This window comes from Papilio polytes, unplaced genomic scaffold (assembly GCF_000836215.1).
Source record: "Papilio polytes unplaced genomic scaffold, Ppol_1.0 DF824169.1, whole genome shotgun sequence".
Lineage (NCBI taxonomy): Eukaryota > Metazoa > Arthropoda > Insecta > Lepidoptera > Papilionidae > Papilio > Papilio polytes.
The window spans coordinates 4,441,243-4,467,121 of record NW_013525035.1 but is presented as its reverse complement, the minus strand read 5'-3'; the positions used below and the strand labels follow the sequence as shown (position 1 = coordinate 4,467,121).

Sequence of the window (25,879 nt, the reverse complement as noted above, 5' to 3'; positions counted from 1 at the left end):
ATTTTAAAGCTCACGTGCGCATTAAGAAATATCTCGATGTTATTAATGTTTGCAATGTTTAATTGAATATTTACTATGCGAACTTAATGTAAGTAAGTTGTCATTTACCTAAACTAGCGTACTGAAATATACAATTAACCTCGAGCCAATGGAATCGGGTTGTGTTTGCTAACTTCTTTCTTTTAAAATAGCTTTAACTTCTTCAGTTATAAAAAAAAAACATATTGGAAATATTAGTTTATTTTAAAGCCCAATGTACATATAAAGAAAAAAAAGTTAAATCGTAATTTTTTAACGCCGGGCTCCAGAAATATGTTGTTTATTAATAGTTATCAACATTAGTAATAATAAAATATAGCCTATGTTATTCACAGATAAATTTCCTTTCTGACAGTGAAAGTATTTTTTAAATCGACCCAGTAGTTTTTGAGTTATTTCAATACATACAAAAATAAAAAAATACAGATCTTTCCTCTTTATAACATTAATATAGATTAGTAACTATTTACATTAATGTAGGTGGTAGGTGTGTCGCTCACGTGCCCCCTAGCGTCAGTGACGAGAAACTCATTGTTCTATTTTTATCATAGTCATGTGCTTTGGGAATTCGCTAACATTTACGTAGTTGGCGAGGATTACAATCAACGCCTACTGTTAATTGATACAGTGTTGTGATTTATATTGTAATAAATTGTAATATAAACCAATACATACAAGTATATACACACTATAATATAATAAAGCGTAAACACACACTACTTCGTGGCGTAGAATTTCAGTAATCACAGCATATTTTTGAATTAATATTTCTTTAATAAAAAGTCAGGCTATTAAACTTAAGGGGCTTTTATTTAGACATTAGCAATTGAGAATTTGACAGATGCAAAAATAAAATAACATTTTTATAATTTCATGCAGATGAAGCCGCACGGAAACGGCTAGTATGTAATAATAGTAGAGATATTTGGCTAGAGTTGGGCATATCTTTTGGAAGGAATTAAAACAATTTATTCATCTAAACTTTATTAAAATTATTATTTTTTGTTTCTCGTCCTATTTACTTACGAAACAATTGTAGGTCTATGTGAGCATAGCTTTGATTTTAAATCCAAATATCTGTTACGGCAGTTGAAAATTAGATCCTATATCAGTTACCACGACTGAATATCGATTCTCCCTGTCTCTTTCCCACTCTGTATCTCTTTCTAAAATCGGATCTTGAATTTGGAAAGCATATACCAAGGTTGACCAGAAGGTAAGCCAATCTTTCAATTGCACTCAATTGTGTCTCAGGAACGGATGCTCGTAGTTGACGCGTTGTGTGGGTGACTAAAATGTACATTGACACGACAGTCCGCTGATGACGTCTACTCCTATCAGTGGTTCAGAAACTGACTTGTTTAATATTAGAATTGTAAAAAGTAAGGACATATAAATCAAATCACACACGTTTAAATAAGTAAATGACTTTGTTATTGTATTCGGAGTCATCTTCCTGTTGTCGTTTTCTACAGTTGCGTTTAAGTCTGAACGAAGCCTTTCACTTCCAAGCAAAGACATTCATACAGTAATTCGATAGTCATCCATCATCATACGTCACTGAGGGGCTCGGAGCCTACACTCAGTTGGGGTGACTAGGCGATAGTCAACCACGCTGGCCCACTGCGGGTTGGTAATCCAACAGCTGGCTTGTAACTGTAATTACATTTAATATTCCTGTGACATAATAAATATTGGTTTGTAGTCAATAAAAAATCATTAATTCCTACAGACGTTTCTGGGCGTCAGAAGTTCGTCTGGATTGATTAGTCGCGTCGCTTGGTGTTGCAAGGCGCCAGGCTTCATTGATGATTGACGTAGATATTTAGCAATATTAGATTTTATTAATAGCGCTATTGAGTTCAATTTGCGATGACAATGGATAGAGTGACGTAGCGCATATTTACAAAATAAATGGACTGTTCGATTGTGGTGTAGAACTCTTGCGTGTCGTTTGAAACTCACCATAACCTTTTTTTTAAATATTTTTTAATGTTTTCGTGTATGTTCGTATTTTAAGCAGTCGGGTTTATTGATTTTTTTAAATGTTGATGTTTGCTTATTATTCCTAACAAATCGAAAATTCATATTATGACTAGCTATTGCTCGCGATTTCGTCTGCGTGAATTTAAAATATAGCCTATTAAGCAGTTATTGAAAAAGTTCATTTTTAATGGTAAAAGTTTTTTTTTAATTCTGTCCAGTAGTTTTTGAGTAATTTCAATACATACAAATGAAATTAAAATATGTTATAAAAAGGAAAGGTTTGTATTTTTTTATGTATTAGATAACTCAAAAACTACTGGGCTTATTTCAAAAATCCTTTCACCATTAAAATACGTTGTCAGTGATTACCATTTTTTTATTATTTTTTTAATTTCACGAGGGCGCAGTCGCGAGCATCAGCTAGTTTATATTATTTGTAAAGATTACTTAGTTAAATTATTTCTTGTTACAGATGAATTTCGGCACAGGGGTGCCGTGTACCGAGGAGGTCCAATCGTCGCCATAACGCCCAAAATGACAAGCCAACCCTTCCGTAGGAAGCCGTTTAAAATTCTAAACACATTCTTGAACACGTAAATAAAGACAATTGGACAATCAGCAAATAAGCCAAAGTCAAACTTTTAAAGTGATTTTAAGTTAGTGAATTTTGTTCCTCTATTTATTTAGTTTTATTCGAGTGATATTAGTCTTAAGTTATTTAAGTGACGTGCCATAACAATGGTGAATACTTGGTGCGTTATCGCCGCTGTGCTTGGCCTGGTGGCGGCCGACAGGAACGGCCTACCACCTACTTGTGATAGGTGAGTACCATTTTTATTATTCTACTAGCTTTCGCCCGCGACTCCGTCCGCGTGGAGGTCAAAAAAACAAAAGTCAGTAGCCTAAGTGTTCTTCCAGACTATCCTCTACGTCTATGCCAAATTTCATGTAGACCCGTTCAGCAGTTTAGGCTACAAACTCTAACAAACATCTATACTTTCTCGTTTATAATATTAGTAAGATTAGTACAAAAACGGCCAAATACTGAAACGAAAAAACTCTTCTTTCTAAACATTGCTTACTATCTGATAGACGTCAATTTTAATGGATATTAGTTTAAGCGTGGCCTTATCATTTAAGACTGTTATATAAATGTCGTTTCAATATTCGTCTGATAGTATCTTGAAACACATGAATGGCCATCGATTCGCGAGTTCGCTTGAAATAGCTAAAATAGCATGGAATGTATTATTACTTTAAATATTGATTTTTCTCTAATTTTTGACGTTACTATGTAAGCTAGTTTGTATAAAAATCCTAAGTATATACATTTAAGTTATCTACATTCACTTAGTAGCTTTGTTATAATATTGCAATTCAGTAACCACGCATTATAAATTAAAAACCGGAAACTAAATGGCCTTGACAACTGGTAATTGAAAACCACACACACTAGACATAAATGTCATATTAAACTTGCTTTTATACTGTTACAAGAGAAAATTTAATGTTTTTAATATACGCAGAGCAATAGATCATCTAATACCAGACACAGCATAACTGAGATACGCTTCCGGTCTTTGAGAAAGGAAACTCTAAAGATCCGTTTTCGCGACAAAGCATGTGCTATGCAAACATATGCCATCTGTCGTCTGTCAATCACAAACCACCTTATCACTTAAGAAGAAATCGTTTAGAAACAATTATAGAAAAAAAAATTGCATACACTTTAGAACACTACCATTTGACTAAACTATCGCACAACTTTTTAGTCTCGCTTTTATTGTTATGAGCTTATATGGAGGTGCGCACACTACTCGAGTTTAAGTTATGCAACTAAACAGTTGAATTGGCTGCGAAAAAATCGATAATCGCTCAACAATTATGCGATAGGTTAGCCAAAGGTGTGCTCTAAAGACAGATTATTTCGAATGCCGATACATCATCAGCCTTTGTCTACCCACTGCTGGTCATAGACCTTCCACAGAGTGTGATCCATACTTCCCGCCGTGTGCACTTAGTCATGTCCATCTGGATGACCTATGATCCGAGACAAGGGTTTTCCTTTCTCAACTGGTGTTGAACCGACTAATGTCATCATCACCAGCTTACTATATGTCTCCACCGAGGGGCTCGGAGCCTACCCTTATAATGGGTGACTAGGCCATAGTCAACCATGCTGGCCCACTGCGGGTTGGTTGACTTCACACATATCTTTGAATTTCTTCGGCGATATGTGCAGACATCACGATGTTTTCCTTCACCGTAAGAACGTCGGGTAAATTATGTACGTATGAAAATTCGAAAAACCGACAATCACATTGGTACATGGCGAGATGCAAACCCAAGACCTGTAGATTACAAGTCAAGTGCTTAAACCACTGAGCCACCGACGCTCTTTCAGTTCAGTTAAGTCTGGTGGACTTGAATATCTTTAACAAGGTCACAGACTTGAGTAGTAATCTATGACACGAGTTACATTTGTAAATAGCGTTCTCTTTACACAAGCTTAGGCAGTAACCTGACGAGATACCGGATAGAACCGGTTGCACCGATATCTCGGTTACAAGCTATTGTAATATTTGTTTTGCATAGCCGATGTTTGTACGATCAATTGTAATTTAATGCTATTGTCTGATTGATGTCTGGATCTAAGTGATCAGGTCAATAAGCCCATTGAAATTTCCTTGCTGTGTTACTTCGTATAATACTGGTAGTCTACTATAGTCGATGCCCTTCGAGTGAACTCCAGCAACCTTGACTAGAGCATAGGTTCTGTAGTGTCATTCACACAAAATTTGAAGTATCCAATATGATTGCCAGGTTTTTACTGGCACTTGTGTATTTCACATGTGTAAATTTTTACTTTTTTATATTATAAGGTGGCAAATGGCCACCTGTAGCCGCCATACATACCTAACCGTTGTAATAACTGCAAAAAGACAAAATGTACAGAGAAATGTTTCTTTTTATTTTCCTCGACATTAACTTCTCTTACTATTCATTTCACCTTAGAAAACTCTGAGAAAGGGTAGACGACTAGACTTGGCACACATTAAGTTAGTTTGGACACCAGTCCCCTGCCCAAGGGGGAAATTAATAAAGTTTTTTTTTTGTTAAGTGGAACGTAAGAATAGTTCTATCAGGGCAAAGCACATAAATGCAGTTAAACCACTGTTAATCTATATATATTTGCAGTTTAATCTACTGCCACGGGCCATTGCTGCATACGGTGCAGATGGCTGGCCTCTACAACGACTCCAAGACCTTCGTCGATATGAAGATCAAGTTCTCTCCAAACATCACCCTTGAACACTTTAGAAAGATGATGGAAAGGTAAATTTTCTAGCTCTTTATTAACACTAATATACTCTGATTTTTAGATATGCTTTAATGTTCAAGAAAGTCCCTTGATATTTGAATGATCAAGACAAAAAAATATATCTTTAAATGAACATTTTTAACTTGTATCCAAATATTTTGGGTTAATTTATTTAGAATTAAAAAAACAATAAGAATAGCCCATGTATTCTTCCAGACTACCCTCTACGTCTATGCTAAATTTCATCGAGATTCGTTCAGCCGTTTAGGCTACAAACTCCAACAATTATCCATCCTTCTAAACTTCACAATTATGATATTATTAAGAATTATGAATAACTAGTTGTTGCTCGCGATTTCGCCCACGTGAAGTAAAAAAATAGTAAAAATATAGCCTATGTTACTTAGTGATAACATAGCTTTTTAATAGTCCAACAATTTTTGAAATCGGTCTAATAGTTTTTGAGTTATTTCAATACATACTAAAATACAAGAGACAATTTAGAGGATGGGAAGGGGAAGTGGATTTGACGATGGAGGAGATGCATAGGAAGAGGAAATATCCTCCTTATGTGCGTCTCCTCCTCCGTTGGATAAGGTTAGGCAACGCATCTCCAATTGCAGATGTCTATGGGCAGCGGTCGCTTCGCTATTTTGGCGGATTCAGGTGGCCGCTTGCTCGTTTGCCATCATATGTTATAAAAAAAAAACAAATCTTTCCTCTGTATAATATTAGTATATAGATAAAAGATTTTATACGATTTCCTTGGATGACAGTTTATCCATACATTTTCAGGTTATACCCAATGGAGCCAACGAAAGCTGATATCCAGGAATTTGTGAACCAGAACTTTGACCCTGAGGGTTCAGAATTTGAGGACTGGAGGCCCACTGATTGGAAGGATAATCCGGGTAAGTTTGCTTACAATAAACATGACCAGATTAATTATACCTTTAACCATTATAGTTACAAAATTACTAATATTATAAATGCGAAAGTTTAGATGTATGTTTGTTAGTTTGCCGCCTAAACTAAACGGATCTCGAAGAAAGTCTTAGTAAAGCAAAGTCTGGAATACATAGGTATACTTTTGTTTTTATTTAATTTCACGCGATCGAAAGCTATTTCTATTCTATTATATAGCTATTTATTTAAATTGTTCCATAGTTTCAGTCGATATAAAAATATATTTTATCGTGTAATAAATGGAAATAAACTTCCTTTCTGTTAATAACTTGTAAACAAACGATTTCTCAGTATTGATTAGTGACGCTTCTAGTTAGACATATTGCAGTGAAATTACTAACTTAGTAAAAACAATAACTTTCGTCGGATTTTAATGTCTGTGAAACTCCACTGTCATATTGCTGTCTTTGTTTAATCAAAGAGAGAAACAGAGAGCAAAATACAACAGAACGATCTGGTCTGTCCATAAAGCAACATTTGATTAGCATATCCCTAATTATAAATTCTGTATTTTTTTGTCTAAAAGAGCGAGTACGATAAAACTAGCACTATATAAAATTACTAGCTTTTGCCCAGGACTTCGTACTTCGTCTTCGAGAGAATTAAAAAAACCGTAGTAAGTAATCTGTGTTCTTCCAGATCATGTCTGTGATAAATTTCAACGAGATCTGTTAAGTCCTTTTACAGATATGTTGAAACAAACATCCATTATTCATTCAAACTATCGCATTTATATTAGTACTAGCTTTCGCCCGCGACTCCATCCGCGTGGAATTTAAAAAAACAAAAGTAAGTAGCCTATGTGTTCTTCCAAACTGCCCTCTATATCTATACCAATTTTCATTGAAATCCGTTCAGCCGTTTAGGCTACAAACTTTAACAAACATCCATCCATCTAAACTTTCGCATTTATAATATTAGTATGATTCTTAGGGCCTGTCCCACCACTGGCTGATATAGCCTCAAATAGCTTAAAAATGACGTTACAGATAAGGGAACAAAATCCGTTATTTCCATCACATAATTTACACATGGATTGTTATCAGACAATTTACAATTTGGTATGAGTTACCCTTACAGTTATATTTGTATTTCTCTGCGATAAGTTCGTGGACAAAGAAATTGATAACAATAATGTATTTATTTCAATAATGAATATTTACTCTATTTTGGAATATGTACTCAACATGTAGTTATCAAATTCTAATTAACTACATATCATAGTTGCACAACATTGTGGTCTGGAAAAAAATAATTCTCGGTCCAATTTTAACTAAAAACAAATCGCAAGTTTTATGCTCTCTTCTTTGTTTTAACAATAACTTATTTAATACATTCAGAACGTAAAAAAAGTAGCAGATAAGTGATTAAGGAAACAAAAATAATAAAACATATACATGTTAAAACACAGAACAACAGAATAATCGAATATACAAAAAGCACAAACATAATTAGCAAGTGTAAAAAATGTACAGATATTTTATTAACTTTGGAGTGCTGAATGGATAAAGCCTTTACTCAGCTTTGGTGCTTATTTGTAAAATAAGCACTGAAGTTCACTTTACTTAAATCATTTAATCAGAAAAACATGAACCATCATCATTTGTTCATCTGATTCAAGCATATTTTCGTTTTCAGCGTTTCTGCAAAGGATCAAAGATCCACTTCTTCACCAGTGGGCGTCAGATCTGAACCGGCTGTGGCTGGAGCTCGGCAGGAAGATGAAAGACGAGGTGAAGAAGAACCAGGATTTGTATTCCATCATCTACGTTGATAACCCGGTTATTGTGCCTGGTGAGTTATTGAAAACTTTTTAGTGCAAACCATCACCTGATAACCACTTTAGAGATTGTAAAAGAAAAAATTGTATTTTTGTATGTACTAAAATAACTCAAAAACTACTGGGCTGATTTCGAAAATTCTCTCACCAATAGATACGTTACCAACTAGTAAAATAGGCTATGTTTTTACTATTTTTGAATTCCACGTAAATAAAGTCGCTAGCAACAGCTAGTAATAATAAAATGATGTCTTTGTATGTAACGAATGAACTCAAAAACTACTGGGAAAATGTCAAAAAATCATTCACCATTAAAAAGCTACATTTTCACTAAATAACATACACTATTTCTGTAACCTGTTTCTTAAATTAAACAACCTTATTTATACTGATATAAAGAGGAAAGATTTGTATTTTTGTATTGAAATAACTCCAAAACTACTGGGGCGATTTCAAAAATTCTTTCACCAATAGTTACGTTGTCACTGAGTAACATAGGCTATATTTATAAATGAAGCCGCAAGCAACAGTTAGTTTATAAGTATTGTATTTATTTCAGGCGGTCGTTTCCGTGAGTTTTATTACTGGGATTCATATTGGATCATCCAAGGATTATTGCTATCAGAAATGAGGATAACCGCTAGAGGCATGGTTTCCAATTTCCTAGATATTGTTGACAGAATTGGTCTTATACCGAACGGTGGGAGAATATACTATGTTATGAGGTTAGTAGAATATTCTAGGATATGTTTATAATAGTTAAGAGCTATTGGAGAACCTGGAATTTACTCTGTGTTGGACGGTTACTTTCCCCCGTCCGGGGTTCTGGAGGTGTGGGGCTATTGAAACACTTTCTTCTAGTTAATCATCATTATATTTAAAATATCTGAACCATATTTTATACAAGTCTATTTAGTCCTACCATGTTACTTGTTCCGTGTCGAGATGTGAAGTCTCTCTTTATTTCATCAAATGTAGAATTCTTAATAATTTAAATTATATATTATTCTAATTAAAAAAACCATCCTGAGTGTGTACAGTGTTGCCTGCCAGTATACAAACATATAAAAACTCCAACACTCTGTGTAACTGTTTGTGAAAATTTTAAGCATCAAATTAAGTTTTTGGAAATCTATTTGTCTTTTTCAATAAGACAGACTAATTTATCGTTAATGAGTAGTTAATTTCAAAATATTATCAGAGGCAAATGAACCCAAATTTTGTGAAATTTGTCTAAAAATGTATATTGGACCTTCACCTAATATTAAAAATGCGAAATTTTAGATAATATCATCACAAATGTAGTGTATAGTATGTATTAGTCTGAAATAACATATATGTTTATTAAGTGTTTTTAAGTGTGTGAGTGACAAGTTGCGAACAATCTATACTAATATTATAAAGAGGAAAGATTTTAATTTTTGTATGCATTAGGATAACTCAAAAACTACTGGGCTAATTCAAAAAATTTCACCACTAAAAAGCTACGTTATCACTGAGTTACATAGGTTATACTTTTTTTTTACAATAACAGCTAGATAATAAAACTAATAATTTTATTCTGTTCTTTTATTTTTTTATAATGTTTTTCAGATCACAACCCCCACTTCTCATCCCCATGGTGCAATCAATAATGGAGGATTCTTTTGATATTGATTTTCTAAAACAACATATACATACATTGGATAAAGAATTTGACTTTTGGATGAAAAATCATACAATCGAAGTTGAACACGACGGAGAAAAGTAAGTTATCTATCCTAATATAAAGAGAAAAGATTTGTATTTTTGTATATATTGAAGTAACTCAAAAACTACTGGGGCTTTCAAAAATTCTTTCACTATTGAAAAGCTATGTTATCGCTGAGTAACATAGGCTATTTTTTATAATATTTCTTCAATAATTAATTAATTGATAAAAAATATTAAGGTAGCAAGGTTATTATGGTAATTTTGACATTTGCAATTGAGAATTTGATATGTAAACAATAAAATAAAGTTTTTATGATTACATGCGGAAGAAGCCGCACGGCAACAGCAAGTCTAGAATAACATAGAATACTTATCTGTACTAATATTATAAAGAGGAAAGATTTGTATTTTTGTATGTATTTGATTCACGTAAAAACTACTGGGGCGATTTTGAAAATTCTTTAACCATTAGAAAGGTAAATCTGTGAGTAACATAGGCGTTTTTTATTATTTTTTTTTTACTTTACGCAGGCGAAGTCGCGAGCAATAACTAGTTTTAAATTCTTTTGTTTATGAACTTACATTAATTTCAGATTCTTAATGCTGAGATATGCAGATGGCTCTAAAGGTCCGAGACCAGAGAGTTACAAAGAAGATATAGACTGTGCTAAGTAAGTTTTTTTATAACAATAGATAGCAAACGGCCACATAAATTCGCCGAAATAGCGAAGCTGTTGTACAAAGTTCGCGATTACAAATACCTTATGTAATTGGAATTTTCAGTTTTTTTTTGGGATCAGAATTTTAAATTAATTTTTTTTTAATTTAAATCCATATGCTTTAAAATCACGATATTATATGAAATAATTAATCAATAAGCAATTTTTATTTTATTTTTAGAATAATGTACATTTAGATCTTAAAGTTTTTTGCCAAAAATTACAAGTTGTCATTATTTTTTTGTTGTTGGTTTTTTACAGACATTTCGATACAGCAGATAAAAAAGAAGAATTATACGCAGAATTAAAAGCGGCAGCCGAATCCGGGTGGGATTTCTCTTCTAGATGGTTTGTGCTGAACGGAACTAATAAAGGTAATTATTTATGTCACCGGTCGATTGTGAACTCTGGCATTTTTAATCTTTACTATGTTATAAAATACAAATCTTTCCTATTTGTATTTTTGTATGTATTGAAAAAACTCAAAAACTACTGAACCTATTTCAAAAATTCTTTCACCGTTAAAAAGCTACGTTATATTTGAGTAAGATAGGCTATGCTTTTCATTACTTTTTTTAATTTCACGCGGGCGAAGTCACGAGCAACAGCTAGTTTTATCTCTAAATTGTAATTAGTAAATTGTTATCTGATTTATTTATGACTAGCAGTTGCTCATGACTTCGTCTCTGCAATATTAAAATTAATAAAATTTTAAATGCGATTTTCGTTATCAGCAACGCAAATACATCATCTTCCCGAAATCTGGAATTTTTCTTTTGATATTACAAACAGACACTCCAATTTTATTATATACTAGCTGTTCCCGTGTGGCTTCATCCGCATGAAATTATGAAAACTTTATTTTATTGTTTACATTTGCCAAATTATTAATAGCAAATGTCAAAATGACATGACGTGACAAACTTTAGCAATCTTGTTTCCTTGATGTTGGCAGCAACTTATGGTCTCTTTCCCACATTAGGGTTTTTATCCTAAACAATTACTCCTAAGTTTAACGGCTTGAAAATATATAGCCTAAATCATAACGTAAGTGTAGGGCTTTTTATTAAAAAAGAACCATTCAAAAATATGTTGTAATTGCCGACATCTTAGGCAACAAAGAAGTGTGTGTACACGCTTTTTTATAATAATATAGATATATATGTAAATACTTTTTTTATTACATTCCAGGTAATCTAACAAATTTGAAAACCAGGTCAATAATACCTGTGGATCTAAACGCTATAATGTCCTGGAACGCTGAGATAATGGCTGATTTTTATCTGAGGCTAGGAAATATTGACAAAGAGAGATATTACAGAAACACACATGCAAGATTAATGGAGGCTATTGAAAAGGTAATAAAAATATAAAGAGGATTTTGTATTTATTAAAGTAACTCAAAAACTACTGGGTCGATTTAAAAAATTTAAAAAGCTATGTTATCGCTACATAGGCTTTTTTATTATTTAATTTCACACGAAGTTGCAAGAGGAAATATATGTATTTTTGTATTTATTAAAAATAACTCAAAAACTCCTGGGTCGATTTTAAAAAACCACCATTAAAAAGCTATGTTATCGCTTACATTTTTTTATTTAATTTCCCACAGCAGAAGTCGCGTGCAATAGCTAATTAGTTTTTTTTTTTTTTTTCAAAAAATGTATATTTCACTTACATATATAAAAACCAACAAGAGACCAAATAATTAAAAAAAAATACCAGTGCAAAGTGCTTACGATGATGATGATGGTTTTCAGGTGTTATGGCACGAAGACGTAGGAGTCTGGTTAGACTACAGTCTGGAGTCTCAGCGGAGAAGGGACTACTTTTACCCTTCCAATGTCGCTCCGCTGTGGACAGGCAGTTATGATAAAGCTAGAACTGAGTACTTCGTTAGACGAGTTATTAACTATTTGGATAAAGTCAAGGTAAGTTTTAACTCATCATCTCCCCTGCCTTATCCTACTCCCGTAGGGTCGGCGCACCGGGTTTTCGTCCTCCAAAGCATTCTATCATCCGTCATCTCAGTCATCACTCCCTTCTTGATCATGTCACCTTTCACGCAATCCATCCATCTCTTTCTAGGTCTACCTCTACCGATGTACCTCCACATTCATAACTAACGTCCTTCTTGTTACATGCGATTCATCCCTTCTCATAACATGCCCCCACTCTAACCTTTTACTCCTTACCTTCTCAACCACTGGGACTACTCTCAAACTTCCTCGAATATACTCATTTCGTATCTTATCCAATCGTGTTACCCGATGTAAGTTTAAGTATAAAAGTAGTTTATAGTTAAGTTTTAACTATAAAAGTATTTTTAATCTGTACTAATATAAAGATTTATATTTTTCTATGTATTGAAATAACTCAAAAACTACTGGGTCGATTTCAAATTCTTTCACCATTAAAAAACTACGTTATTAGTAACATAGGCTATATTATTAATGTCACGCAGGCAAGGACGCGAGCAACAGCTAGTCTCTTTTATTTATTTTTTTATAATTCAACTTCTCTTCTTATTATTATTTATTCTTACTTATTATTTATTCTTCCTTACTTAATATTACAAATGCGAAAGTTTAGATTGATGGATGTTTGCTAGATTTTGTAGCCTAAACTACAGAACTGGTCTCGATGATATTTAGCATAGGTGTAGAGGATAGTCTGGAAGAAAACAGAGATTATTTATTTTTGTTTTATTTAATTTCACGTGGACGAAGTCGCGAGCGAAAGCTAGTACTTAACATTATAAAGAGGAAAAATTTGTATATTTGTATGTATTGAAGTAACTCAAAAACTACTGGGGCGATTTCACAAATTCTTGCATTAATAAAAGCTATATCACTGAGTACCATAGGCTATATTTTTTCTATTTTTAATATACTATACTTTGTTTTTCAGGTGGATATCTACGAGGGAGGTATCCCCACCACGTTCGAGCACTCCGGCGAGCAGTGGGACTACCCCAACGCGTGGCCGCCGCTCCAGTACATGGTGGTCACTGGACTGGCCAGCACCAAGCTGCCGGAAGCCACTCGCCTGGCTTACGAAATGGCTACCAAGTGGGTTCGCTCCAACTTCGAAGTCTGGAAGCAGAAAGCAGCTATGCTGGAAAAGGTTAGTTCAAAACCCACAATAGGGGGGGGGGGGAGTTATCTTATTAATATTATAAATGCGAAAGTTTAGATGGATGTTTGTTAGTTTGTAGCCTAAACTGAATGGATTTCGATGATTGTCATAGATGTAGAGGATAATCTGAAAGACATAGGCTATTTTTTTAATTCCACGCTGACGGAGTCACGGGCGAAAGCTAGTACTTAACATTATTCGAGGAAAGATTAGTTTTTTGTATATATTTGATTTACTTAAAACTAATGGGCTAATTTGATAAATTCTTTCACTTTTAAAAAGGTAACTTATCTGTAACATAGGTTTTGTTTTATTATTTTTTTAATTCCACACGGATGAAGCATTACCGGTAAAGCTAGTTTATAATATTTCTGAGATACTAATTTATTATGTTTACATAGATTTTCTTTCAAACTACATAAATTACAAAAACTACACACTGATATTTAATAAAACTGGCCTAAGACTGCTGTTGTCCGTTTTGTATGCTTTTATTTAATTTTTATTGATGTAATTGTATACTTTGAGTGTATTTTCACTTTTAAATATGTTTTTTAGTACGACGCGACAATATTCGGCGGGTACGGCGGCGGCGGCGAGTATGTTCTGCAGACTGGCTTCGGCTGGACCAATGGCGTGGTGATGGCCCTTCTCAACAGATATGGAGGTGAGGACCTTATAAGGGGTTAAGGTCGCTTATCATTTGGATAACCTCATTTCTGATTTTGTTAATTTTTTTACTAATATTGCAATTTTTTAGATGGATGGATATGTACCTCTAAAATTCAACAGATCTTGTTGAAATTTGACGTAATACGTAGGTTTTTTTCATTATTTCCGAATACGGAGTCGCGTGTAAAACCTAGTTAAAATTTATTTAAATCGGCATAAAACAGCAGTATTTATGTTTAACATTTAAACATATATTTAATACATTATCTAGAAATCATTTTATCCCATCTTTAGTGCGATATTTTCAAATTTTTCATCTAATTTGTAGTTTTACATATTTACTAGCTGTTCCCGTGCGACTTCATCCGCATAAAATTATGAAAATTTTATTTTATTGTTTATATATGTCAAATTAACAATTACAAATGTCAAAATGACATGACATGATGACATCCTTGCTTCCTTGATGTTGGCAGCAACTTATGGTCTCTTTCCCACATTAGGGTTTTATCCAAAATATTTATCCTCTAAGTTTACTGGCGTTAAAATATATAGCCTTAAGCGTGTAGGACTTTTTATTAAAAAAAGCATTATTCAAAAATAGCTGTAATTGCTGACATGTTAAGCAACAAAGAAGTGTGTTTTTACGCTTTATTATAATAGTATCGTTAAATTTTGTTTTTGCTTTTCAAGCATATTAATTTAAACATTTCTTTGTTCATTCATTCGTTCATTGCAGTTGGAGATGGTACGTTCATTTTAGTTCATTTTGTATACCAATAAGTAGAATTAGTAACACTAAAAGTCATTCGCCGATCAAACATATATGCTATCTCTGTTTATTCAAAGCGTATAAAAGAGATAGCAATGTACAGTCAGCTTCATATATAAAGAAATTTATAAAATGTAACAAAATCATAAGGAGCAAAGAAATACAAATGACTTTTTACTAACAAAAATAGGAATGTTTAATGTATGGATATTTGTTACTAGGTCCAGAACGTCTCAATTTTTGAGAAATGAAATTTGTAACATAGAGTACTAATTAAGTTTTAAATCCGCGAAGAGTCGCGGGCGGCAGTTATTCTTTAGGGTATTTCTGAAAATAAACAAGTGAATGTTTTGTAAATCTACATATATTTGTAGCTGACTGTACATATAGTGTTTTATGCAGTGGGAATATATGTTTAGCATTGTTTTTTGCTTGTTACAATACAATTTTAGATTTGTTTGTTGTTGTCGTGTGTTAATAGTTTTAAAAGTGAAGGGAAATTAAATTCTTTTAGGGGTTTTATTTATTTATTTAAATCATGTAAAATTATTACACATAATTAACATATAAAAATTAAAATATATATAATTAACAGAGAACAAAAAATAATAAATATATTTTAAACACGTTAAACATCTAAACGCACGTTTATCTTTAGAGTATTCTAAATCTAACAAATGGAAACTAGGAAGAAAGAGTTAGGAAGTAAAAAAAAAAACGAATAACAAATATTTGTATTTTTGTATGTAAAACTCAAAAACTACTTTTCATCATTAAAAAATTACATTATCGTTGAGTAAGATTGGATGTTTTATTATTAGAAATTTATTTTTATTTTCGTACAAACGAAGTCGCGAGCAAAAGCTAGTAGTCATTTTAAAATCATATGTTCTCTGTAAATTACTTAAATTATTTTCTTTTATCTTTTTGTATAATTTGCTTCCTTGTAGATTTATTTTAATTATATCCTGGTATAGCAGCTTTTTTGCTTTATATAGGGTGTTGTAAATTATTTTATTTATTATACATTTCTTGTCGAACTATTATTTCCTTTTTCTTTTATATTTTATTGCATTTTAAAATAAATGTTGGTTACTTTTAAAGAATAAAAAAAATATGTATGTTCACAATTTCTTTGCATTTATTTTAAAAGTGTTCTATGTACATTTATTGTTAAAATTAGCCACAATCGTATATTTTATTTGAACCAACGTTTAGATTTAATATTTAATTATTTTTCGTATGTTATTCGTGTTGTGGCAATTTTAAATGTAATTTATTTATTTCCTATCTAGCATCTGCATGTATCTAGCGGGCTATATACTAATCTATGGGCTATACACTTCTATTTATATCTATGGTCACGGTATTAAAGTTATTTTTCATATTGCATGATGGGCAATGGTTTCTTTTAGATATAAAAATAAAGTAAATTATAATTGTGTATTTTTTTAATATTTGTACAATACTGGGCAATCCTTAAATTTATACAAACTTTAAAATTAAAAAGCTAAAAACTGGCATATAAAAAAAGCACAGACCAGTATTAAATTAAAATAATCAAACAACTAATAACAACTGGCCAGTAACAAAAAAGACACTGGCCAGTGACAAAATAAAAAAAAAAAACAATCTCGAAGCCCATTGGTTAGCGTATAGTCGGCGTGCGTGTTCGCACTGACGCCCGACTATTTGACAGAGTGGTTGTCAGCAGCTGAGGCGTTCGGCTCTGAGTCGGCCGAGGGCGCGGTGCACGGCGCCGCCGTCGGCGCGAGTGGCGTCGCCACTGCGCTTCTCGTCGTGTTGGCGTCCGTCGCCGCGGGAGCGTTAGGGTGAGGTGAGTAAAAAACTATTCTGTTGTCTATTTTCTATTAAATATTCTGTGTTAATAGGCGCGTAAACTGTTGGATTGTTGATAAAACGTTGTAAATTGTCAGATAACAATCCAACGTATAGGATATGTGATGGAAGTATCGGATTTCGTTACTTCATCTGACTGTGACATCACTATTAAGCTATCTGAGCCTCTATCAGCCAGTGGTAGGACAGACTCATGGTGTCTCAAGAATGTTTCTTACCTAATGTAATGAATAATGAGTCTTTAATGACAATTTTTGCTTCATACATTTTTTACTTCGCGTAGACACTATTTTATTTATTTTTAAATTAAAACCAGTATAAACCCACAAGTTTTACTAATCAGGTTTTTTTATCCTTTCAGAGTCTAGAAGTATAGAATCTTTACTCTATGTACTGTTTTTTTAGACAAGAACCTATCAACATCTTGTAATGGTCATAATAAAAATTATTTTTAGTTATGTTTTATTTTTTTATTAAGTTTTGTTTTATGTTTTGTTGCAGATATTTTTTGGTGTTATTTAGAAGCTATGAGGCACATTAAAAGTAAGATCATTCCATTTTTACTTTATCTTTGTAAGATTTTAATTTGTTTATTTTATACACCCTGTATTGTACATTTTATACACTCTCACTGAAATGTTTACTGTAGGTTTCCACTACCAAAACAATCGTAGACAAAATATATTATTTTCCCTTTAAGTTGAGAGAAAAACTGAAATTATATATTTCAGATATCTCTGCAGTATACGTATGTAGATATATATTACAATCAGCTGTATAAATATATTTTGTAAATATTAAGGTGATAAAATAAATGCAAGAATTCGTGTATTTACGAAAATTTTTAGTATTTTTAAATCAAACTCTGCGTTTTTTAAAGTTTTGTCAACATTTATGTAGCTGACTGTACATTGTATATTACGATTTCTATTTAATCGCTTTAATGCTATTTTTATCCATACTAAATGTAAGTAAATGTATGGATATTCATAGAAAGAACAGAACCTTTAGATCCACTTACAAAGCATGTTTGTAAAAAAGCTTATATTTTTATTATATTGTATATCTTAGATTGGATTAATAAAGTAAAATGAAATCGTTTATTTCTACCAGTGTGATAGTGGTCTTATATTGTAGAAAATCCGGATTATTCCCAACTGTCACCCCGCTCTGTCACCGCGTGGGACAGACGAGAATAAAACGTATCTGTCCCACCTGTTTTGCGACTTATTTTATATCTTAATAGTTTCATCTGTCACCTTATTGGTGGTAGGGGAATAAAAGGTGGGACGGATGAAACTTTTTATTCTCATCTGTCCCCATGAGGGGACAGAGCGGGAAAACGGTTGGGGATAATTCGAAAAATCTGCTTTTTAGCCTACTTAGATGTATTTAGTTGTAAAAACTGTTAGTGCAATTGTCTATTTTATTATAATCTTTGTATTATCTTTAAAATATTGTAAATTATGACCTCTTATATTTAGGAATAACTTTACTCTTAAAGTTTCCTTTAAATAAATAAAACTATTGTATATTCTTCTATTTTACTAGAATCATTTATTTACTATTTCAGATATAATTTCACAGTTTATAATAATCTAACTTCTTACTAATGTTATAAATCCGAAAGTTTAGATAGATTTTTTTTTATAGAGGGAAAAATGCTTTATAGCCGTCAGACATGGGAGTTACATGTCTGGTGTTGCGGCTCAGGCTTATTAGTATTCACCTAACCTGAGTCCCGTTACCGACTAAACAACCCTCTCTATGGACTTTTTTGTGCCCCCACGGAACTACCGTCAAGTATTACATCGTGGGGGCGGTCTCAGCAATTATGCTTTTCCTGCTTACAATCTGCGCTTCAGCTCCTTGAGTCCATCAGATAGATGGATGTTAGAGTTTGTAGTATAAACTGCTGAATAGATCTCGTTGACAGTCATAGATGTAGAGCATAGTCTGGAAGAACACGTAGACTACTTTGTTTTTTTTTTATCTCTACTCGGACCAAAACTAATAAATTATACGTCCATAAATCTAGTCTCATGGAATTATTTTTTTTAGCCAACCAACATTCTAACATTCCAAAAGTAAATAATACACAAGAAATATATAATTAAGAACAAATTTTTAATACAAATATTTATTCACATACAACTATCGAATCTTCTAGAAAATCTCTCCACGTATACTCAGACGTAAGTTCCATGTAGATTCAATTACGGATCTTCCTTGTTCAGATAATTCCGGTTTTATAGTCGGGTAGATAGAAGTCGTTATTCAATAACAATGTTCCGTGTACAGTTGTTGCTAATATCTGATAGATTATTTACTATATCATGTGATTTAAAAAAAATAATCATATAATAAACCAGTGCAGAAAAAAAACTTATGTTACACTGATTGCCGTGTCTCACTAATTGGCTTTTGTTCGGACAGAAGTTTGTGTTGTCTTTTTTTGTAATATAAGGTGGCAAACGAGCAAGCGGCCTGAATTCACCGAAATGGAAAGCTACCGCTGCCCATAAACATCCGTAATTGTAGATGCGTTGCCTACCCTTAATTGACGGAGGAGACGCACATAAAGAGCACATTTCCCTTTCCTATGCGTCTCCTCCACCGTCAAATCCACATTTCCTTCCCATCCTCTTTAGAAAAGGGTGGAAAGGTAAAGGGAATAAAATTAGGCCTCCAGTACCACACTTACATCCTCACATTCCACTTCTCGCCTGTTTTCTGTGTGGTTTTTGTTTCGCGACTCGTTTCAAAATGTTCAAAGGATTATTATTAAGGTGGACCGCCAGTGTCTCTGACTGTACGTGCAGTGTGACGTCAGATTGCATGTGCAAGTCTATCTAACAGTTTCCTGTAATAAATCTAGCTTATAACTCCGAGGTAGTAAGGTACTGCAATGTCGCGTTGTCCCGTCTCGCCATTGTTACTGTCAAGGTCGCCATATTTAATTTACGTCATATTCCCGCAATTTTTAACGTCACAAAATTAAACATAAATTAAAGTTCTTTAACGATTGTCGTTTCTTAGACCGTGTACACAATAGACTAAACTATCGCACAACTGTTTAGTCGCACTTTGATTCTTATGAGCTTATGAGGTGCGCACACTACTCGATTTTTGTTTGTGCAACTGAACTGTCGAATTTGCTGCGGAAAATACACAATCGCATAACAGTTCTGCGATAGTTTACTCAAATCGTCCGCTCTTATATTTTTACTTACAATTTGCTACATAAAATAAATCGATTGAAAGGTTATTTTTTTTATTTATTAGTGTATTATTGTTACAATCACTTCATTGAAGGTTAAATTGTATTGAACTGCAATAAAAAGCTGCATAAAAAAATAAATGAGAAAGATATCGGTGTTTAATTAGTCTATTTGTTAAGTTTATGAATACAATCAAAGACTATAAAGCTGTGAGTTTTCCAAAGAGTAAATTATAGAGCGGACATTACGACATTTAAAATATTTTAAGTTTTTCGTTGGTAGCCATGGTGATGTCTAAATAGACATCCGAAACTCTACGTATTTCGTAATATCTTGTCTATTGATTCATAATTTTTTTTAATAGTGATTATCTCTTTATAATGTTTCCAAACACTGTTAGTTGAAACTCTCTGAATTATCCGTAATTTCAATGAAATTTCATTATTATCTGTACTAGTATTCGATCTCCCAATGGGAACAATCAAGGGGCGATGTCAAATGCATGCTTACATAATTACAAGACAGGACAAGGCCGCCATTGTCTAGTCATTCTACCAGTAGTCTACTCGTGTGTCAAAATACAGACGAGTAGCGATTTTTAGCGATAGATTTTTATAAAACTCGACTGAAACAACTAGCTCGTTAGAAAGCTCGTCTTGTTTTGAGTGGTGTAAGTAAAAATTATGATATCCAATGTTTTCTTTTCTTTTTTAAAAAAATATAAATATCATTGTTCAATTTAAAAGACGTAGACTTTCATTTTTTGGTTCTCTTTCTCTCCTGTAACTCAGCCCACTTACCTATGAAACCATTATATCCAATACCTACAAATAATTAAAGTAAAAAATACTTTGAAACACGTCCATCGCCAAGGGGGTGCAGGAATTCGTAGCTGACCTCTCCCTAGATAGTGGAAAATTGTAAACATAAATACATAACTTCATTCAAAATAATGCCTACAACCCCACAAAGAGCCCTAAAAACTACTTGTCAGTTTTTAATTGAAATATTGTACATGTTTATAAGCATTGCCTTAATATTGAAAAAAGTACTTTTTTAATACTAGCCTACTAATAATTAAGCGTTTACTCCCGCTCTGAATCATCGTATGAAAACGCCCATGACTTGTACCAACCCTTATCTAAATGTACAATCACTACTTACTGTAAACAATTCTATAACGTGTCCTCATACTAGTAGAGTCCATAATAGCTTGTATAGTTTGAATTCCTGCAACCTTGTCACGCTTTGTTGGCTTTATCTGTTTTCATACAAATACAGCCTTTTGTGTTTTGTATGACGTCATTGGTGTTCTGAACTATCTTTACAAATAATGTTGAAATATTACTTTAATTTTCATTATTAGCAACTGAATACTCTTAGGATCTTTTGTTTTGTTGTTCAAATGGTTTATCATCATCACCCCTACCTTATTCTACTCCAAATAAGTCTATCATCCATCATCTCAGTCATCAGTCCCTTCTTGACCATATCACCTTTCAATCCATCCTTCTTTTCTAGGTCTACCTCCACCCCTCTATATTCATAACTAAAAGATTGTTCAGATGTTTATACGTTGGCTACATTAGTAGACATTTATTCTTACGAAGTTTGTTAGATCTTAGGTCTCTCCGGAACAGCTTAACAAATACTGACGAAAAGCACAGATGTAGAACATAGAAGAAATGTTTAAGTTTTGTTAATTCCGCATGAACGGAGTTGAGGGCAAAAGCTTGTATTTACTTATTTAATAACTTCTCTAAGTGCTAAATTATCCTTAAGATTATAATGTTTTCTGATCATCATCCACTTGCCCTTATCCCTTACGGAGGGTCGGCACAGTATGTGCTGCTCTTCCATACATCTCTATCAGCCATATCTGAATCCACTCCTTTCTTAAGCATATCCTCTTTCACACAATCCATCCATACTTTCTTCGGTCTTCCTCTTCCTTTGTAGCCATTCACATTTATTCTTAACACTTTCTGGTTTTCTAATTCCATAATAATCTTTTGTAATAATTGTTGCTTCGTGTGAAAACTTGATTCTGAAATTTCCTTAAATTTTCTGTTGGCGTCAATTTTATTTGTTGCTATTGAAACTAGTAATCAACTGGTTGTCAAATAATTAATGTTTACAGTAAATCAGGAGTTCATTTAGTTCGTAGGTTCCTATCTTACTATACCTTGTAATGTTGACACATTAAATGCAAGACTAGTCATGTATCCTTCGTGCCAACTTATACCAGCCACATTTCATGGTCTGTTGACTTGAAGGAAGGATTTTCTGTTGAAGGATTTCCCATCAATGTAACCATTATACGTTAAATTCCAGGAATTGTTTTTCTGGAATTCCCATGATTCAAATTATTATTGGTTAATTCATTCTTCAGTTAGTCATAATTTTATAACAATATTATATTCAAATTAAAGTATTTTTTCCTTTTCATATTTCAGATTTGTTTTCAATAGTTTTTAAAACCTGAAGTTAATCTTAACGTGTTCTTATGATTACGTTATTTTATTTAATATCTACTAAGAGATAGAGGTAATAATTTTCAATAAATTTGTCAAACATAAGGCTCTAATACATTTAAACAATTAGGAAGTGACAACAGAAATGACTAAAGATAATCAAAAACGACTTCAGACGACGTTTAGGAAAATAACACCAATATACAGGATGTAAGAATAAATGTGGGTTCAAATATTTGTAAATCATAGACAAATTCCGAATTAGTCCAGTTTTTTTTAGAGTACATCAATAGATGTGAGGTTATTAAAATTTTCTATTGAGTATTGATGTTATGGACTTCCACATTGAAACATAAATTTACACCCTGTATATGGATTAAATTGTACGTATCGGAAAATAAAACACGAAACGGCTCAATGTTTATTTAGTGATAGATTAAGTAACTGCTTACTTGAATAACTTGGTTACATCCTTAGAAAAATCTGAAAAAGTAACATTTTATATGGTTAAAAATATACAACTGTACGGTTTAAATACACGCTCTAATGCAAATTTTGTTAATTACAAATAACTTTTTACAGATAACGTTTTAAATTTTTTTAACCTAGTAAATCTTTTGAGCGTCGGTGGCTCAGTGGTTTGAACACTTGACTTGTAATCTACAGGTCTTGGGTTCGAATCCCGCCATGTACCAATGTGATTTTCGATTTTTCGAATTTTCATATGTACATAATTTACCCGACGTTCTTACGGTGAAGGAAAACATCGTGATGCAACCTGCACATATCGGCGAAGAAATTCAAAGATATGTGTGAAGTCAACCAACCCGCACTTGGCCAGCGTGGTTGACTAATGGCCTAGTCACCCTAACTTTAGGGTAGGCTCCGAGCCCCTCGGTGGGGACATATAGTGAGCTGGTGATGATGATGAATCTTTTAATTTTGTAGCGGAAAAACGCATTTATATAAAAATTGCATTAAATGAAATTATGATTTATATTTATAATTAAAAATTATTATTTTCATCGCCAAAAAAATCCATTGAAAAATGTAAAAAAATGAAATCACAAAAAGTACATCCCTGTATAACTGAATACTAGACAATTGCATTATGTTAATTACTGACTATTTACATCTAAACGACGTAATCCTTTTAAAGTCTGAAATAAACTAATAAAAGAAAAAATCCTTTCAGACGAAATATTAATCCTTAAACTGATTTACAAAAAAAGAAAAAAATTACCTTGTTTGTTATTTTAGCTTTAAAAAGATTGACTAAATTCCTTCCAGCTTTATTCCATTATTCCGTTTAATAGTGAAGCCTTAACTGCACCGTTCACTTCAGCGGTCTGAATAGAACTGAATATAATCCACAGATTTGAACGCGCACGCGCATTGTGCGACAGTACCAATTATTTCACCTATATAGTGTATACAGGATGTTTTATATAGGGTGTTATATTTTATAGTGACATTTTTTTAAAAATTATCGTATGGAAACGAAACTAATTAAAAAAATATTACTTATTCTAAACGTTATAGTAATTTAGATAGTTTAGTTTGAGAAAAATAAATTTTTCATAACAATTTTTTTATTCACAAAGCGTAAAAAAACTTTTTTGTTTATTTTCTTCTTAGATTGGATCAAACTATAAAATACGGTTTAACTTTTTTTCTAGTATCTTAACATTTAATACTGCTCCGTTTCCGTTGCTACCCGTCAACCGTCATTTATAAAGTACGACAATGGATACGCCCACGACTCTCTATCTTTGTGTTAACCTTTGACTTGATAGATTCTGATCGGCTGACAAATAATCTTCATAAGTGCAACTTGCATACTAGCTTTCGCCCCCGACTCCGTCCGCGCGGAGATTTAACTAAAACAAAAGTAACCTATGTGCCATACGATCCTCTACAAACTCTAACAAACATTCACCCATCTAAACTTTTGCATTTATATTATTAGTAAGAAGTAAAATATTAAAATGTAGATTTTTATATGCCACCGTTTTAAATCTATGTTAAATAAAAATATATCTATCTTTCCAGCCAGTAATAAAAATCGTTTTAATCACTAAAGAGGTTTTATTGTCTGTATCAAAGAGATAAAAGACATCTGTGCATAAACAGTCTGTTTACATTGACTTGTTTATCGTATTTCAAAGGAATTACGACTTAAATGCAAGACATAAAGATCTCTTTTGTATACGTAAATATTCATTTTAATTGAGAATGTGCATGAACCTGTGTAAATATATTATCTAAGTTCTAGGGGCGTTTACTAGTTTTTAAACTATTTCTTATCTGTAATATGCGGGTAATTATGGCGGAATGGCCTAGTATTTTAATTCCATTTGCGTTTGAAGATTTAAACTAGAGTTATTCTTCCTTGAGAGCGTCGGTGACTCAGTGGTTTAGGCACTTGACTTGTAATCTACACTTAGGTCGGTCTTGGGTTCGAATCCCGCTGTACAATGTGATTTTCGATTTTTCGTACATAATTTACCCGACGTTCTTACGGTGAAGGAAAACATCGTGATGCAACCTGCACATATCGGCGAAGAAATTCAAAGATATGTGTGAAGTCAACCAACCCGCACTTGGCCAGCGTGGTTGACTATGGCCTAGTTACCCCTTGCTTAGGATAGGTTCCGAGCCCCTCGGTGGGGACGTATAGTGAGCTGTTGATGATTCTTTCTTGTTATTTATCTCTTTATATTTCATATATTACTTTACCACTTAAGAACCCAATAATAAATCTATAGAATATTTTGTATGAAAACGACTACAAATTAATCGACTTTTAAACGATAGGTCATATTTTCGATATGTGAGGAAAAAAGAAAATCGATTTTCGCGTTCTTCTGTTATACAAAAACATGTATTTTATATAAGACTAGCTGTTCCCGTGCGGCTTCATCCACATCAAAGATATTGTATTGTTTACATTTGTCAAATTCTCAATTGCAAATGTCTAAATACGGAACCATAAAAACATTGCTTCCTTAATATTGGCAGCTTGTTTATGGTCCCTTTCCAACGTGAAAGTTTTTTTCAAATGATTTTCCTCCTAAGTTTAATAGCGTGAAAATATATAGCCTAAAGCGTGTCGTAAGTGTAGGGCTTTTTATTAAAGAAAGAATTATTCAAAAATATGCTGTTATTGCTGACATCTTAGGCAACAAAGAAGTGTGTGTTTACGCTTTATTATAATAGTATAGAAATAAATATGGTT

General features: G+C 32.8%; 1 protein-coding gene and 1 long non-coding RNA gene across 6 annotated transcripts in view; one reads left to right on the top strand and one right to left on the bottom strand.

The window, feature by feature from the left end:
• The window catches only part of LOC106111401 (trehalase), a 51,077-nt gene that overhangs the window by 21,542 nt on the left and 3,656 nt on the right, over positions 1-25,879 (top strand). For 2 of the 5 annotated variants that reach the window (XM_013293469.1, XM_013293468.1), the window contains exons 2-14: positions 2,498-2,846; positions 5,224-5,361; positions 6,143-6,258; positions 7,952-8,107; positions 8,653-8,818; positions 9,687-9,839; positions 10,379-10,456; positions 10,766-10,878; positions 11,696-11,862; positions 12,265-12,435; positions 13,415-13,630; positions 14,201-14,309; positions 16,786-16,918. In XM_013293469.1, coding sequence (XP_013148923.1) covers positions 2,764-2,846; positions 5,224-5,361; positions 6,143-6,258; positions 7,952-8,107; positions 8,653-8,818; positions 9,687-9,839; positions 10,379-10,456; positions 10,766-10,878; positions 11,696-11,862; positions 12,265-12,435; positions 13,415-13,630; positions 14,201-14,309; positions 16,786-16,918 — 1,799 coding nt within the window. In that variant the 5' untranslated portion in view covers positions 2,498-2,763. Of the gene's footprint in view, positions 1-2,497; positions 2,847-5,223; positions 5,362-6,142; positions 6,259-7,951; positions 8,108-8,652; positions 8,819-9,686; positions 9,840-10,378; positions 10,457-10,765; positions 10,879-11,695; positions 11,863-12,264; positions 12,436-13,414; positions 13,631-14,200; positions 14,310-16,785; positions 16,924-17,447; positions 17,684-25,879 lie in introns of those variants that run through there. The other 3 variants (XM_013293472.1, XM_013293471.1, XM_013293470.1) reach the window with 3 other exon arrangements.
• On the bottom strand, positions 23,056-24,058 carry LOC106111402. The gene is made up of 2 exons (XR_001226170.1): positions 23,885-24,058; positions 23,056-23,124 (listed from the first exon to the last, which is right to left on the bottom strand). It is a non-coding gene; the product is annotated as an uncharacterized LOC106111402 (long non-coding RNA).